Source organism: Rutidosis leptorrhynchoides, chromosome 7 (assembly GCF_046630445.1).
Source record: "Rutidosis leptorrhynchoides isolate AG116_Rl617_1_P2 chromosome 7, CSIRO_AGI_Rlap_v1, whole genome shotgun sequence".
NCBI lineage: Eukaryota > Viridiplantae > Streptophyta > Magnoliopsida > Asterales > Asteraceae > Rutidosis > Rutidosis leptorrhynchoides.
In genome coordinates, this window is record NC_092339.1 from 313841918 (window position 1) to 313860275 (window position 18358).

An 18358-nucleotide genomic window follows, 5' to 3' on the forward strand; every position below is an offset into this window, starting at 1 on the left:
GTGATCTGCCTCTCTTAGTGAGAGGTCGGGAGTTCGACTCCCGTGGGGTGTAACATTGTACACAAAGTTGCCCATTTACTCTTGAATTCCACCCAAAGGTGTCTTTCGCACATCACGTTGCGGGACAGTGAGGGAGGGGATTTTACCGCCCATGCGCTCGGATTAAACCGAATTTCCTCATAGGCTGCAATGGAGTGAGTTATTCAACTGTGAGAGATGAACGCGTGGGTGATCCGTTAAAAAACAAAAAAGAAACAAGGTTCGTCTAGATTAAACGTACTATGGCTCTATTGAGTCGACAACAATCGTCGATTTATTGACGACTTGACTGACTCTTAGAGTCTAAATTAAATTCTAAGCATGATTTAAAATTCATGGAAAATTAACAGCAGAATTTGTAACATGACGTGTCAAGAAGGTAAATTTCACAAAGATGCAAGTAAATTTCACAAAGATACAAGTAAAGTCCTAATCTATAAATAGCAGCAGAATTTCTAACATGACGTGTCACTTTGACCATTTCTTCATTTTCAAATATCCTGGTCAAAATTGGCCACCACCTTAACTTCCTTCTTCAATATCTTCATTCAAAACTTACCTTATTCAATCAACTGTAACAAATCTCTCTTTCATCATGTAAGTCTTGGTTCAACAATTTCAGCCCACTTTTTCTGATTTTTTCTTACTTTATTTACTTAATCCTGTTGTATGATAGCTAAGTCGTTTACTTAGTCTTTATTCTTCTTCAAACAAACACATACAGTCAAGTGTTTTAGGTGAAATTTGTTAATTGTTAATACTAATACTAACTATTTATTATTACTTATAAATCTCATAATAAAAAGTTTATTGCCCTTTCCTAGAACCATCCTCACATGGGTGTAATCAATTTTTCATCTCTTTAGCTAAAAAGTAAGATGTTAGGTGAAGAAGACGGTTCACAATTAGCAGGGTCTGAGCTGCTGCCACCTGGCAGTAAAGATAACAGGAAAATATACACTCGGTCCGTGTCCTGGGCGGGTAAGGCACGGACCTGTTTGCCGCCTCTGCAGCCGCTTTCAGTTAGCCGACCGAAAGCGGAGGAGTGGCCGAGGGCGGGTTCGGACGATCTGGGTGTGTGGCCGAACGTTTCGGCCACAACACCTGGTGTTAAGGCTCGTCCGCCCGCCCTGCCTTTGAATTCGAATAAGAATTTAGGAAAACCTCCTAGAGAATTTGAATTCAAGAAAGATAAACTTGCTTTTTTCGATAAAGAATGTTCGCGGATCATAGATCACGTGTATTTAGGAAGCGATGCGGTTGCAAAAAATCGTAATGTTCTTCGCGAAAATGGGATTACACATGTTTTGAATTGTGTCGGTTTCGTGTGTCCCGAGTATTTCAAGAATGATTTGGTGTACAAAACACTTTGGCTTCAAGATAGCCCATCGGAAGATATTACATCTATCCTTTATGATGTTTTCGACTACTTTGAGGATGTACGGGAGCAAAACGGGCGGGTTTTTGTGCACTGTTGTCAAGGGGTATCTCGGTCAACGTCGTTAGTCATAGCGTACCTTATGTGGAGACAAGGTCAAAGCTTTGAAACCGCATTTCAACAAGTGAAAGCTACGCGAGGTGTAACTAACCCGAATTTGGGTTTCGCTAGCCAGCTTTTACAGTGTCAGAAACGGGTCCATGCCGTGCCCGTTAGCCCGAGTTCAATTTTGAGAATGTACCGAATTGCCCCTCACTCTTCGTATGCACCGCTTCATTTAGTACCAAAACTATTAGCTCGACCTAACGAATCAGCTCTTGATTCTCGTGGTGCGTTTATAGTTAGCGTTCCGTCTGCTATTTACGCATGGATCGGGAAAAGTTGTGACCCGTTAATGTATGAAAGCGCGAGATTAGCAGCTTCACAGGTTATTCGATATGAAAAAGCAAATGGTCCGGCTTTGATTATTAAAGAAGGTGATGAACCGATTGAATTTTGGAATGCGATTGTGAACGATCAGAACCAGGATCAAGATCGGGTAAATGGATATCGAGGTATCGTTGGTCAAAGGAGGGTTGTTGACTATGATATAGATTTTGGGGTTTTTAGTGAGGCGGCAAATAGTGGAGTGGTCCCACCTTTTTCGATATCTGGAAACGATTCTGAGTTGTGTTTGCCAGCCAGACGAAGCGGTTGGGAACGATTGAGAAGGAAGTTTGCTACTGGAGTGATGAAGGAGTTGATGACGTCAGCTAAAGTGGAACCCGGATCCGGATCCGGACCCGAACCAGGTGATTCTCCAAATTCTTGTTCTTCGTTTTCTGCCGTTTCAGACAGTAAATTCGATGAATCTGAATGCATGTCACCCAAATCATTCGGTTCATTTCTTGTTGACGATCCGACGTCAACTTCGATATCACCTTCAACGTCTGATTACTCGAACTCGTTCTCGTTTTCACCCTCATCATCAAACTGGTCTGATTCATCTGTTTTAGAAGCCTCGGATCACAGTCTTAACCTAAATCCTAACACTAAATCAGTAGAGATTTCACCTTCAAAGAATCTGATCAGGACCTGCTCGTTTTCTATGGAAGATGTTGAAGAAGAAACTACAGTAGAAGACGATGGTCAAAATGGTCAACAATCTATGTATGAAGCCGAAATCCGACTTGTGTATAATGACCAAAATGACCCTGGTGATGGGAGTTTTGTTCTTTATCAGTGGCCTACTATGGAGAGGGTCGAGACGGGTGGTTCTGGTATTCCTGATTCAAGATGTGTGTATATAACTTACGGGGCGGATATTTTGTATATTTGGGTGGGTCGTGATTTCTTGGGTATTGATGGGGACGATAATATCAAGTGGCAAACGGTTGGTAATAAGTTTCTTCTTAGTAAAGGTCTAAAAACAAGCTCTATTGTTCAGGTAATATGTCGAATCACAAATTTTATAAATGTTACTACTTTCTTACCTTGATTGTTTACTCAAATTTGTTACTAATTTTTTCTATTTAATGAATAGATTGTTAGAGAAGGTGAGGAACCAGAGCAACTATGGATGCATCTTCACTGTTTCTCATTCCAAAACACACAAGAGAAAGATCAGAACGGATAAATCGGATAAATAGCTAAAGGAGTAAAGGGGTATAATCGTCTAATTTTTTTCGTTATGTGGAAATTTGTACAGTTTGAGTTATTCTAAAACTAATAGAAGAAACTCTACCTTTTAATTTGCATAATCACAAGTATAACTCCAAGTATATTTTTAGTTTCTTCTGAGTTCAATGTATCTATCAATAATATTGCAGGAACAAAAACAATTCCAATAGATTATTTATCTAAACTTTGCATTTTATAAGTTAGCAGGAGCTTCCTGTTGGAAAAATTGGGTTAGAAGTGCAATTTTCTTAAATTTTGAACTTAAATATGTATATATACATTGATGAGTGACATTTTTTTATATGGTTACGAAGCTTGTGACGAGGGCTTCGTAACAGTATATTATGTGTCCAAATTTATGTTGTACTGAATGAGATATCATGCTCTGATGAGAGGCGGTTGGATATTCAAATGGGTCTGTTTTGACCCATGACCCCTTATGATTAGTGGACTGCTGTAACAAAGCATAATGGGCTGTTCAAAACTGGTGACACATCAATGGGTTGTTTTGGTGACTTGTGATCCACATGTTAAATGGGTCCATTTTGACCCATGACCCATTAAGAGTAAAACTAAACAAAAACCTACAAATGCTGGCAACACTAACAATGAAGATAAAATGACAACGAAAAGAACAAAAGAAATAAAATGAAATCCAATCTAACTGGTTAATGGAAGATTAAGATTCATATTCAACAAGACGAAAAAGAGAACCGCCATCGCCTGGGACACATGACGCTCAAGCATCTTTAATAAAGTCGCCAAACCCCTCCAACTCCTCTTCATGATACGATTTATTTTTTCTTACGTTTCTCGGCTTTCGATCTTGAACCGATTCGGGCGAAGATTTGCTAGAATAGGCCTCGACCTCTTTTTGCACGCCCTTCATATTGTCTATAACATCATTGAAAGTCACGTAAAGATCAGGAATAAAAGGTTTTTTCCCATTGGATATTGTCGAATTTGGAAGCAACGGACCGAAAATCTCTCTGTCCCATAACCACTCCTTCCTTTAATCCAATATCATCATCCTTACTTATCCCAACAGAGGGAACTCAAGGTCTAGACCCAATATCACTATGGCCCTTTACCCCTCCTTCCATCAATTCATTAGCAACAGCCTTACTTGGCCCAACAGTGAAAATCGAAGGTCCAGACCCAATAACATTAAATGATCCAGACCTAGAATTGTTAAGATCAACCACTCCCTTTACACATCCAGAATTAAACCCAACGACATCTTCATCTTCAATAATTGCCGCGGGCAAAGAAACTACATGATCCGAATCATCATCAAGCTCATCAACAGAGTCGAAAACCGGAAGTAAACAATCAATTGACGAAAGCTTAACCCAATTAACACACCCCGTAACTGAAACAGGAGTGGGAATGCGAAATTGGCCCACTCCCTTTACACATCCAGAAATAAATCATCAGTCGATAATCTTGATCTTGGTACGAAATTGATGTCATCATCGTTAATAGTGGATGATTTGCGCGCCAAACAAATAAAAGCAACATTGTATCTGTGACAAAATTTTCAAGATTTCAAGCAATTTTTTGGCAAAATTTACCCAAACAGGGGAGGATATCAGGGCTTTTTATAACCTGTCAATTCCACTTCATTTAAAGCAGGGGTGATCGATAGGTGTATATGATGCATCATTGATTGTTAGGTTAATGATCATAATCATACTGGATTAATAATAGATCAGTTGTTGCTCGATGTATAAGTGACCCAACACCTCTATCATTTGAGATCATTACAATACACCTGCAATCAGCACAAACACACAGCAAACAGACTCGTATCTTTTTTAACTTTCGTTTATGTCTTAATAGATTTTGTATTGCATGTTGCTATTAATGTGAAAGCAATAATATATATAAGTAACTAACGAAGTATTGCTTCAATGGTACCGCGGTTACACTTGTGTACTCGCAGGGCTAGAGGTCTCGGGTTCGAGCCTCGTCACCCGCTCTAGGAATTGAAATATATTCCTTGAAGGTGGCCCAAAGGGAAGGTTTTACCGACCCGCTCCGGGACTAAGATCCGGCCCGCCTGCCCCTCGGGATGGTTAAAGGGACGGATCCTCAGAGTGTGGTTCGGGTTTCCTGCCCGAAAGCGCGTGTGTGTGTGCAAATGATGACTAGGCTTCGGTCCAGACTGATGCAAGCTTGCCTTTCAAAAAAAAAAAAAAAAAAAAAATAATATATATATATATATATATATATATATATATATATATATATATATATATATATAAGTATGTGCAACATAACTACTTCCTTTAAATTAAAATCTGAATGATTTTGCTTTTCCATAATCGTTTAGAATTTAATATGGAAACCTCAACTACAACAACATTCAATTTGCTCTTGCGAGGTAGCAGGGAATGCTCATTACCTCAACCATAAATAATATTGCTAACTCATATACCGTTTGTAACTTTACTAGTGAAATGACCCGTGGAAACACGGGTTTGTTTAAACCAAACAATTTAATGATATGTTTTAGGTATTAAGTGAATGTAAATGTTAAAGTCATTTAGCTTATTGCCCCGTGGAACCACGTATTCCGACTAAGAAACTTGCCGTTGATTTTACAAACATAAAGTTCGCTCAAAGTTGAATATTTATATTTATATTTTTAATAATAATAATTATTATTATTATTAATAATAATAAATGCCTTTTAAATTTTTTTAGAAAAATAAAATTATAATTTATGAGAGATTAATATTCTTTTTTATAAAGATTTTGTATTATTTTATAATTAAATTAATATATAATTATGACATCGTCATTATAAAAAGTAAAGGGTAATTTAGCTTAATGGTGATGTCATCATTTTAGAGGTTTATTAGACTATATAGATAGATAAGGTATCTTCATCATATATGCTAGTATGCTACAAATCATATATTCTACAATAAGAACCATATGCTACCAAGGAGGATTTTATACTTACATCTATCATTAACTATGGTCCGTTTCTCCAAATATTCTTTTCAAATTGCAACAGCATACTATAGAAGTATAGACTACATGACGACAAAATATTTCATACCAGCACTCACAAATAAACTATCTGTCACTCACATGTGAATGTGTATATCTGGCTTTCAAAAGCATGTACATGTAACGAAATTTGAAACTTAGCTTAAGTACTCTTATTCTGTACCTGGACAACACCGTCATTTGGCGAATTATACCCACAAGCAGCCAGATTGGATTTTTGATTATTAGTTTTCAAATCTATATGCGGATAAAAATCAATTTCATAAAGTTAATGTTTCGATTCAGATCTACGATTATCATGTTTGAATTCAGTACCGGCAACATTAACATCGAAACCCAGTAAGTAATGTTGATCGGAGTTGACAATTCCACTTCCATCACTGATCTTCGCCGTCGCGATAGCCCATATTGCTCTTTGTTTATGTACTGTTGAACCAAACAAAACTCCTACAACTACGTTTGTGATACTCTGTACGATTATGGGAATGAGTTAAAAAAATACAGTTTCTTAAATCAAAATTACTGGGGCACAAGTAACTATTTAACGGAATAACTAAACTGTCGTTAGGTTTAGGACTAGCACCGTGTATTTATCAAACCACAGGGACTATGAGTATAACTTTTTAAAGTTATAAATTGTTTTTTCAACAATACATGTGTTTTCACGAATTGATATTGAAGTTACTCAACCAGATAGATTTCTGCAAAATGATGGAGGAGGAAGAAGAAGGAGAAGATAGATTAAGTGCGTTACCAGATAATTTAATCTTTGATATTCTGTTTCATATACCAGACGAAACCCTAACTCAATCCGCCATTACCACATTCACTCTCTCCAAACGATGGTGTGCTCTTTGGACTGAATATTTCATCTTGGAATATCAAAACCCTAGCAATTCCTTCTGGCCTAGTGCTTTACCACACTCCGGGTATGTCGCCGAAACCCTAGTTAACTGTCGCCGATCGAACCTCTCAAAATTCCATCTCTCCGGCAAGTGTAATAATCTGCTTAAACCACATGTCAACAATTGGATTCGGTACGCTGTTAATTGTAATGTCAAACACCTTGATTTAACTTTTATTGATTCTGAGTATGTGTTAGAGGAGTTTTTTTTTTCATCAATTCACATTTTACTTGTCTTAATTTGTTTAACTGCGTATTTCATCCTACCGGTGCCATTAGCTGGAAAAAACTTGAGAGTTTGTGTCTTTCGTTAACTGAGTTAGACGAAGATATTATTGAAAATATATTATCTGGTTGTCCTGTATTGGAAACTTTTGAGCTAGAAAAATGCAGTGGTTTTAAGCTGATAAATATTACTTCTAAGAGTGTTAAGAATTTGGTGATTACTGGATATGGTGATCTTCAAGCTGACGAGTGTCCATATATCCTTGAAATTGATGCTCCGTATATATTGTCACTAACGATTGGTGGTTGTTTACTGGTGTGGAATCTTTTGTTGGTGAACGTGTCTTCTTTAGTCAAAGCTAACCTAAATTTCAGCAAGTGTAAGAAATGGGAGACAATCGATGAAGAGATGTTTGGACTAATTATCAGCCTTCTCCATGCCAAGGAACTCAATATTGGGAGCTTATGTAATAAAGTAAATTACTACTTCTCATTTTTATTAAGTAATTATGTCACACTATCGATTTATTCTATAATAAGTTGGTTGTATTACTGAGGTATCTAAGGAAAGAAGTATTTGTGGGTCACAGAGGCATTGCAACGTTCTCATTTTTGTTCATTTGCATTGCCATTTTCTTCTTGATAGGTTTTCTCCCGTTTGGAAGATAAAGGTTTCACTTTTCCATCAAATGTGAAGGTTTTGGATTCACCAAATGTAGCTAATTCATTACTTTGGTGGCCTGACAGTGATGATGATTCAGAGGTGATGAGATTAGTTAGTTAATAGCCTTCAAAATATGTTATTTGTATGTCATTTACATTGTTTTAGTTAGGGTTGGGTAACTGGTCAAAAGGGTTAGGATGATTCCAGTCATTTTGGGTATAGGTTGAAATGTGAAAGGCTAGGTTGACCTGCACTACGGTAGACCTTTTTTGTCCCTTTTTTAGTTGTTGCATAGATAACTAACGTGTCAAATATGATTTCTAAAATTAAAAGCTTACAATCTAGTGCAAGTATTTGAATACATAAATTTAAGAGTTTGTATGCATTAGAGAAACAAAATCAAACAAAATATTTGTTGATAATGCATGCCAACTTCAAGCTACCATTTTGATACTATACATGTATTACTGATGTGGGTTTTGTTGTAGTGTTTTCACATAAGGGAAAGGAATGCGGGCCCATTTGCTGGCCGGATAACTGTAAATTTACTCAAAGATCAAACAAAAGTTGAAGATAGAATAAGTGCATTACCAGATGGCATACTTATCGAAATTTTATCCCGTTTACCCGAGACAAAATACGCCATTAGAACAAGCACACTCTCCAAACGATGGATCCATCTTTGGACATACACTCGTAATCTCATTTTCCAACGTGACTTTGGAAATGATTTTTTGGCCTCTGATTTTTTTCCAGCTGTCAACAAAACCCTAACTCAATGTTGTGAGACGAAGCTCTATAAATTCGAAATGCATTGTTGTCGTGGTTACAATAATCAATTTGAATTACATGTCAAGGATTGTATTCGTTACGCTGTTACTCGAAACGCTGAAGAGATTTATTTAGAACTTTTTAATGACCGTTTGGAAGCTGAGTTTGTGTCAGATGAGTTTTTTTACATTAATTCATCTATTACAAAATTGACTTTAAAAGGATGTATCTTTACTCACACGGGTGCGATTTGCTGGGAAAACCTTAAGAGTTTGTGTATTCAACGTGGGATAATAAACGAAGATTTGATTGAAAATATACAAACGGGGAGTCCTATGTTGGAAACTTTGGAGTTGGAAAATTGTTCTGGTTATATGCGGTTAAATATTACTTCAAAAAGTATCAAGAATTTGATATTTTCAGGATACCTGGATGTTGAAGATGAAGAGAATGTTTTTGATATTATTGAAATCAATGCCCCTAATATTCTTTCATTGACAATTAGCGGCGAATTGTTGTTAGATAAGCTTGTGTTACTAAATGTGGCTTCTTTAGTCAATGCTCATTTAGATTATTCCAATGATGATATTCCCATTATCGCACAAGAACGGATACTTAAAGAATTTATAATCAGCCTTCAACACGTCAAGGAGCTCAAAATTGGGATTGATTGCTTCAAGGTAAATTTACTAACATGTTTTACGCTTTTCTATAATATATCTTTTTATTTTATTTGTATCCCAAACTTGTACAAAATCATCGCAATGTTTCTTTATTGTCTTTTTTTGTTTGCAGGCTTTCTTCAATTTGAAAGCTACAGGATTTGCATTCCCATGTAACTTGAAAATTCTTGATTCACTGGATGGGATAGCTGATTGGTCGGATTGGTCTAGTGATGATGATGATAGTGATCTTGATTCAAGTACAAATGGAGATTGGAAGGAACTTTGATGAAGTAATTTGAATTTGTTACTTGCAAGTAATTTGTTACAAATGTATGCTTGTTTAACTGCAAAAATCCTGCTTTTGCAAATTGTATTAAATCTCTTGCCTTTGTTTGTTATCAGATCACGGTCCTAAATCTCTATCCAGTCTATGGTTCTGTGTGTCTAGAGTAAACAAATTGAGTAAAATTACTAGTGAAGTCATCAATGGTTTTGGTGACTTCATTGGGTTCAAATTATTAGTTGTGTTTTGTATTAATGTGTTTTACATTGTTGTGTGTATGATTTTACCCTCGTTCATTTCAAGGAATTGTATGGTCACAACCAATCATGATATGAGAATGTAAGTTTATGGTTATGTAAATGTATGAAGATCACTATATTACTATTCTTCAACTTGAATATTAATTCACTTCCTATTATATGAATATTAAGTTTCAAACACGTCAACGAAACATTGCTACAACGGCATCCCCTTCACCTTGTGTTGGGGTTGGGGGTTAGGTCATGGGTTTGAGCCTCGCTCTGCCCATCCTATTAATTAATCTGCCCGAAATATGGATATCCAGACTGACCCCAGGGGTTTTTCTCCCAGATCCATTCAGGATTCAAACCCGGTCCGCCTACCCCTCGGGATGGTTAAAGAATCGGGTTCCTGTAAATCTGTAATGCGATTCGGGTTTCCTCCAAACGTGTGTGTGTGTGCAAATGATGAGTGTCGTTGAAATAAATGATATGCAAACCTTGCCGTTCAAAAAAAAAAAAAAGTTTCAAACACATTGATGGATAATGTTTATCACAATGAATATTAAGTTTTACGTGAATTTTTAGAGTCGTGTGATTTCTAAGTGCTTTATATCTAAAAGTTCATGTTATCAAAACCGGTTTTTATGGAACTGGTTTACCAGAAAAAACCGGTAAATTTTGAATGTTAGGAACGTGTAGAAGTGGTTCGGTTCTTGAGAATTGGTTCCGGTTCTTTGAAAACCAATTCCATCCATAACCGGTTTCGATTTCTCGGGTCAGTTTTCCTGGACCCGGTTCTGGAGGTGCGCCTCTATCCCAAACCTTCCCCCACCCCCACAAATCTAACAAAATTTGAACCTATCACTGTTCTCCCTACCCTCACCCTCTCCGGCAGCAAGTGACTATGTTCCGACGAACTCCATAACTGCCCAGCTTAACTTTCTTCATTTCATGATACCTCTCACCAGCCATCCTTCACCGATCTTCTTGGATCTTTGGATGACTCGGTTCATGTGCTTGGGTCTGTTCCTAGAGGTTCTCCAATGGTTGATGGTGACGGACCTTCACCATCGGTTCGTAATGTGTCATCTTCTTCAGATTTTGTGCGCGGTCTTTGTAGGAAGATTAGAGAAGTGCACTAGAAATACGCTTTGTAGCATATTCGGCAAGGAATGTGAGATGTCGGAAGTTAAATTTTGATTGAGTTGAAGGACCTCACAATGTTTGTTTTGGTTTCTTTCATTTTTGATGAACATGCGGAATCGTTTTGTTTTTTTGGGGGGATAATAGTAGCCACCCAACGAGGAAAACTCATCTTATACTATTAGCAATTTCAAACACCACTAAATTGAACTATAAAATCTTGTATATTTTAAAAATGTATGATTCTTTATAGGTAAACAATCACTAAAGTACCCTTAAAATATATCTAGTTTTGAAAAACAAGTCCCATTGAATTTTCATCTTAGATTCGCCACTCCCAACACAAGCATCAAAAGTCGAATCAACAAGCCAACCTAAAAATACATATAATCCGTAGCAAATATTGGTAACGTTTGGATGGATTATAAAGGGGAAGTGGTCTTTAATTTTCAGATATTTTAAAACGATTCTTAAATGTAACGAAAGAGGGTTTACGCATTTCTATTTTATATATGTGATGTTATGTTATTGTATGTAGATAGATGTATAGCAGAGGCACTACACAATTACACAAGAATAGAGTTTTTTCTGTGGACTTTTGTTTAGGGTTGATGTGCTGGTGTGCAAATAATGACTGCAAATGGATGACGAGTAAGAAAAATTACACCAACACATACTCCGTATATAATAGGAAAAAGACACCTCTACTATTTTCATCCAACGCATGACGAGGAAGATGCTAGCTATTTTCGAAGCAGGTTTTGAAATTTCAATAATGCTTTGGTTTGAAAATGAAAGATTATATATCAATCGCTTAATGTAGTCGTAGTGAAGTTAGGAACTGAACTACTGTTCCTAAACGCTACATATAAAATTTCCTAGTTGCTCAATCATGTGCAATGCACATCTACATTGCACATGTACTTATTTAACGAAACAATTGAACTGGCCTTAAATATAATAAACGAGATCCGGATCAGCCTGCGCGATGCGGCAGGATTTTTTGGCTGGCGTGTTCATATTAAACGACTTAAACGTAGCGTTGCGTATTAACACGGCCCATTTGTTAAGCGTTTTTTAGATGTCGTTGTGTTTAGCGTTTCTTAAAAAGCGTCCGTTTCGAACGTAGCTAGTTTCGTTTTGTTCGTAAAATTATTTCGATTTTAATGGTGATGACGGAAAATTTTAACTCGCGCCGAGAAAGGAGATATGGCCCGTTAAAAATTTGGGTGGAGCTTGTTTATGGTTTAAATAAAGACTTAATTAAGCCCTTGGTCCCTAAAGTTTTATATTTTTTTTCATCTTTTTTCCTAAAGTATTTTGTTTCATCCTAACCCTTAAAGTTTGTTAAAATATTAGTGCACAACTCAAGTGGCTCAACTTGCTCAACTTGATTTTGGAATTTATTGCTCAAGTTGCTGAACTTGTCCAAATGAGTTTAGGCCATTATTGACCAAATTAATGGTTAAGGTGTATCGTGGACAACTTGACATTATCTTTTGTGACATACTTGCATAATCAAGTTGTCTTTTATTTTGTTTTATTAGGTCTAGTTGTTAGTGTGTTCACATGTATGCTAGTTGTCATATTGGTGTGTTCACATGTATGCTACTTGTCATCTAGCTTTACTAGTGGGTCAAGTTGTTGGTGTGTTATGATTATGTTTTGCTTCAATCCTCTATATAAGGATTTGATCGTAACCATTTGAAATAAATCCAACACATTTAGTTTTTCATATTCTTATTCATATTATTTCCTTAACCTTTTATTCATAGCAAATAACTTGTTGTTTTAAATTTATGATATGGTTTTATTTAGGTCCCCAGTTAACGGCAGTTAACCATGAGGACCTAAATGAAACTGTAACGACCCGACTTTTTCGACTTACTTTTGTGCTTTGTGCTTTCACGAAACTGCGTATTTGTGCGTAATGAGCTATATTATACTCTGAAATCTTACTACATGTGGATTACTTTCGTTTATATGTTAAAACGTGTCTTTAAGTACGTAGGTTACTTAACTTGATCCCCGAAATCCTTTACGACCGTTAATGTCACTTAACGTTTTGAACGAGCTATGTTTGTATGTACACGTTTAACTTTGCTCATAATCGGAATATTATGACTACGAGATACTAATTGTTATTTTATAATAACAATTACTTGGGTTTTTGGATGCTTAATTACGCTTAGTAATTTACTGGAACACACTAGTTAGTCTTGTTGGACTTTCTACCTTATTGGACTTTAGTCCACCCTACTCTAGCTAGTGGACTATTTAATTAGCTCAATTATTAATGACTAGTGACCCAATAATATGTAAGACAAATGCCCATTTATTAGAGGGAACATATTAGCATTTTTGCTTACCATTATCCTTAATGTTGCATGAGATCCTAACATAAGCACCAACTTTAGACAACCATTAACCAAAAAGCAAAAGTGTGTCCCCCTTGTTCCCCCTCCAAACCGTCGGTCATCACCACCCTAAGGCACCCTCACCCTCTATAAATACTAAGTCATTTTCTCACAATTCACACTTGCTCTCATTCACAATTTACACACACTTGTTCATTTATTTTCTCTCCAGTCTTTCTCACTCAAAAATTGTAAGTTTCAAGCTTTATTCTTCTTCTTTTCTTCTTCTTAAAGTCGACATCATCATCATCATATGAAGATCAAAGCTTTTTAGCTTTTGATCTTGTTACATCTTGTAGATTCAAACTTGGATCTGAATCCTTCAAGAACATGGAAGATTCAAGCTTTCTAGCTTTGAATCTTCACTTATTTTGTAGATCTAAATCTTTTTAGCTTATATTCTTTGTATTTTATTGTAAAGATTCAAACTTGTGTTTGTAGTCTTCATGTAACTTGAAGATCTAGCTTCATGCTTCAAGGATCTTCAAGAACAATCAAGATTCAAGCTTTGTAGCTTTGAATCTTCATTACCTTTGTTAAATCTAAGTTTTCTAACTTATGATCTTGTTATTTTGTTATAAAGATCAAAACTTGTGTTTGTGATCTTCATGTAACTTGAAGATCTAAGCTTTATGTTTCAAGATCTTCAAGAACACCAAAGATTCAAGCTTTCTAGCTTTGTAATCTCATAACTTGTGTGAAAAGTATCCAAGTTCTCTAGCTTAGGGTTCCATTACTTTGTTTGATCAAGTTTATGTTCATACTTGTTTGATTGAATGAAAGTTTGTAGCTTTTGTTGTAGATATAACTTGTATTTGTGTTAAGACTAAGAATATGATGTAACCTTGGTTCATCATCCTTCTAAAATGTGACGACCCGAAAATTTTTGACCAAATTTAAACTTAATCTTTGAATGATTCGGACATGATAAGCAAAGTCTGTAATGTTGAGTCACAAAAATTTTGAACTGTTTCATATATTCGTTTGACTTTCGACCATTTTCAACGATTCACGAACAATTATTCGTAAATAGATAACATATATATTTAAATAGGTGTTTATAATTTGAAATATAATTTAGAATATTATATAATATGATTATTAGGATTTATATTGTAAAATAAATAAAAATAAAATGCGATGTAATGAAAACTATATTTAGGGATATATGGATATATATAAATATGTATATAAATATTACTCGTAAGTATATGAAGTTATAATAAATCTATTTGTTTAAAAATATATAATATATTTTAGTAATTAAATTTGTTAATTTAAAACTGTTTATATATTGAAAGGGAATATAAATGATTTCGAGCTTAATTAGTAAACATCAGTAATACTTGGTTGACATTTCGATAGCGTTCATATAGATTTAATATAAGTTTATGAAGGATTAAAATAAAAGTTGAACTGTAAATCGATTATGAAGATTTTAGATTTGTTAAAAGTATTTTTACCTTTTTAAGTCTAAATATTAGTACTCCGTACATATAAATCGGAACAGAAAATAAATAATTTTTAAACCTTTTTGATCAGGTTTCAAACAGGTAATGAGTGAAATAATTAAATATCTGTAATTTAAAAATTTGGGATTTTTAGGAACACTTTTATACGTTAACTGTTTAGCAATGGACACGATATTGCCATCCGTGATAAACTGTCGTCATATATTGACAATTGGGAGGTTGGTTACTGTATGAGATGCACGTTATCCTTTCACATTCACTTGATTTACAATATATTATTATTATTAAATAATTTATATTAAAGTATCTCTAATTCTTCTTTATATACATATTACAGCACATATTGATATATTCATAACACTCATCAACATGTGCTTCAACCACCGGCCAACTTCAACTTCCGGCCACCCTAACAATCCGGCACCACACACCACCCTTACCACCTTGATCACAACCATCCGCCATCCATTTAATCCACATAAACCACCATCACCTTCATAATTTTTTTTCCCTCTATATATATATATACAACAACCGTTGCAATTGTTAATCAAGCATAACCCATCTTCTTCTTCCTCTTGAATGATCACGACCACCATTACCGAAGTCAATCTATCACCAATTAACACCAATCACCACCATGAACCGCCACCATTGTCACCATCTTCAACAAACCACAACTAACGCAAAACCACCATCATTATCATCGTGATACTTACCTTTCTGTCCAAAGATCACAACACAACCTCCACCTTCATTCTCCTGTAACCACCATCGTTTTCTTTTTCTTTTCTGCAGGTCATCACCGAAAACATACCACCATCCTTCGCCCACTCAAAACCCATTCAAACCGTCACTCCCCAATCTCTCTCTCACTGCTTCTATTTCTATTTCTGTTTTCTGATTGAAGCAAGAACACATCACAAGAAGCAGCCTGCGTAATATATTTATCTTTCTTTCCTCCTCTTTTTGTGCGAACAAAAACCGTGAACCCTCACATACTCAAACCATCTTGTACAACCTACAATTCACTCGATAATTGTTGCTACTACTACACTTTGTTTCTCAATTTCAAATTATCATAAAACGTCACCCAATAGTCATCATAGCCGATTGCTTCAACTGTTTTTGTTCTATTTTCTGTCTTCATAGTTCATCGAACCATCTATTGCTATGGATTGATCAAACAATGCTGCTATCTACTTACCTGTTGTTTCTTCTATTTCGGTTCCTGAACAACGACAATAATATGATAATACACGATTAAAACGATGTTGATAATAGCGGGTATGAGGAGAAAATAATACGTGATACTTGATATTGAATATGATGATGAAAGGTTGCACCTGTATAATCACCTCTGTTCTATCCACGGTTCAAAAAAAAATATATAAGCGTGCGAATTAGTACAAGTTGAAACAAAGTGGTTCAGTGGTTTAAGGATGTTTGCGTGAGCGTGAGGTCACGGGTTCGAACCCGGGGGCGAGCAGTTATTTTTTTAAGCCTTTTAAGGTAGCTTTTATTATTATTATTATTACTTTTATTATTATTATTATTATTATTATTATTATTATTATTATTATTATTATTATTATTATTGTTATTATTGTTATTATTATCATTAATATAATATAATTTATATTATTATCATTATTAACATTAATATAAGTATTATTATTAATATCATTATTATTATCATTATTAGAAAAATCATAATTTTTATAGTTATTATAATAATTATTATTATTACTATTATTAATATCATTTTTATCAGAATTTATAAAATTATCATTTAAGATTATTATTAGTATCAATATTATTATTATTATCATTATTACTTTCGTATTAATAAAATTATTATAACAAATATATATTTTCTATATAAGAATATATTTATTACAAACTACCATGTTTTAATATATTAACTAATATATTATAATTATAGCATTAATTAAATTATATATCATATATATAATATAACCTATTATAAGTATTAATATAATTACATATAAGTATATTAATCATAATACATTATAAAAATTTATAAACTTAGTTGATTAATATTATGTATTAATATATATATATATATACAAATAATATAGGTTCGTGAATCTGAGGCCAACCCTGCATTGTTCAGTATTATCGTAATATGTATTTTTACTACAAAATACATTAGGTGAGTTCATTTGATTCCCTTTTACTCTTTACATTTTTGGGACTGAGAATACATGCGCTACTTTTACAACTGCTTTATTAAATGCTTTTGAAATACATTTTGAACTGCGAATACGTGAAATGCTTTTATAAATGTTTGACGAGATAGACACAAGAAAAACATTCCTCGAATGAATTATGTGGACGTGATAATTGCCACCATTGAATTATGTGGATGTGATATTTGCCACACTTGATATGAATATTTTTTCCCTGATTATTATTGCTTGGTAACCTAAGAATTAGGGAACATCACTAATTTTGAGAATTAGTGCACGCCTAATTGACGCGAATCTTAAAGGTAGCTACCGGGTTTAACACCCCCACCCAGAATGTTCACTAGACGGAAGGGCTAGTGGGCGTGGTGTTTAGTAATTCGAAGTTTATATGATTATTATACAGACGAGATGTTCTGTTTTGGGGATATTATTATGCGCATTATATGTTAAGGTCGGTTACCAAGTCAAGCTATGAAAGCTATGAAAGCAATGAAAAGTGAATGTTATGTATCGAGAGAATGATTTTATACACAGGTTATGTGTATGTTATTTTTGTGCACGAGATATGTGTACGGTTACTGAGATTTATGAAAAATGATTTCGTACACGAGAAAGATGTACTGTATTTAAAAGATATATCATGTACATTATAGGTGGGTATAGAATTCGGGCCCATTTGTACCATGCAGCATTTAAATCTTGTAGTTTATCAAAATGATGAATTTTATTGTTTTATGAAAAGCCTATGAACTCACCAACCTTTTGGTTGACACTTGAAAGCATGTTTATTCTCAGGTATGAAAGAAATCTTCCGCTGTGCATTAGCTCATATTAGAGACATTACTTGGAGTCATTCATGACATATTTCAAAATACTTTGCATTCGAGTCGTCGAGTTCATCAAGATTATTATTAAGACAATTATAGATGGATATATTATGAAAGGGTATGCATGCCGTCAACTTTTGATGTAATGAAAGTTTGTCTTTTAAAAACGAATGCAATGTTTGTAAAATGTACCATATAGAGGTCAAGTACCTCGCGATGTAACCAACTGATAATGCTAAAAACGAACATATATTTTATAGCATTATTCCTCAAAAAAGACAAGCTTTTAGTTGCAATTGTTCTATTTACAAGTGATATTCGTTTAAATAATAAAAGGTGAAGACAAAAGACAGATTCGACGAATTGAAGACGCAA

General features: G+C 34.7%; 2 protein-coding genes across 4 annotated transcripts; both read left to right on the forward strand.

Annotated features, from left to right (window-relative positions):
- The first annotated feature begins 626 nt into the window (after positions 1 to 626).
- Positions 627 to 3092, forward strand: LOC139860184 (protein-tyrosine-phosphatase MKP1-like). The gene is made up of 2 exons (XM_071848956.1): positions 627 to 2903; positions 3000 to 3092. The coding sequence occupies exons 1-2, from the start codon at positions 918 to 920 to the stop codon at positions 3090 to 3092; spliced, it is 2079 nt and encodes a 692-aa protein (XP_071705057.1). The 5' UTR covers positions 627 to 917.
- Positions 3093 to 6858: 3766 nt separating this feature from the next.
- Positions 6859 to 10004, forward strand: LOC139860577 (putative F-box protein At1g49610). Of its 3 annotated transcripts, none has more exons than XM_071849325.1 (5): positions 6859 to 7194; positions 7341 to 7761; positions 7933 to 8049; positions 8439 to 9401; positions 9517 to 10004. In XM_071849325.1, exons 1-5 carry the CDS (start codon positions 6866 to 6868, stop codon positions 9670 to 9672), a joined length of 1986 nt encoding a protein of 661 aa, XP_071705426.1. In that variant the 5' UTR covers positions 6859 to 6865; the 3' UTR covers positions 9673 to 10004. The 3 variants fall into 3 exon arrangements, with proteins under 3 accessions (XP_071705426.1, XP_071705427.1, XP_071705428.1); XM_071849326.1 differs by having other exon boundaries at positions 7488 to 7761; XM_071849327.1 differs by having other exon boundaries at positions 6859 to 7086; positions 7488 to 7761.
- The last annotated feature ends 8354 nt before the right edge of the window (positions 10005 to 18358 follow it).

Bases quoted from the DNA above. Each gene is read 5' to 3' on its own strand.
- LOC139860184 (XM_071848956.1), top strand. From the start codon at position 918: ATGTTAGGTGAAGAAGACGGTTCACAATTAGCAGGGTCTGAGCTGCTG. The intron at 2,904-2,999 runs GTAATATGTCGA...TTTAATGAATAG, and splicing joins AAACAAGCTCTATTGTTCAG to ATTGTTAGAGAAGGTGAGGA.
- LOC139860577 (XM_071849325.1), top strand. From the start codon at position 6,866: ATGATGGAGGAGGAAGAAGAAGGAGAAGATAGATTAAGTGCGTTACCA. The intron at 7,762-7,932 runs GTAAATTACTAC...TCTTCTTGATAG, and splicing joins TTGGGAGCTTATGTAATAAA to GTTTTCTCCCGTTTGGAAGA. The intron at 9,402-9,516 runs GTAAATTTACTA...TTTTGTTTGCAG, and splicing joins TTGGGATTGATTGCTTCAAG to GCTTTCTTCAATTTGAAAGC.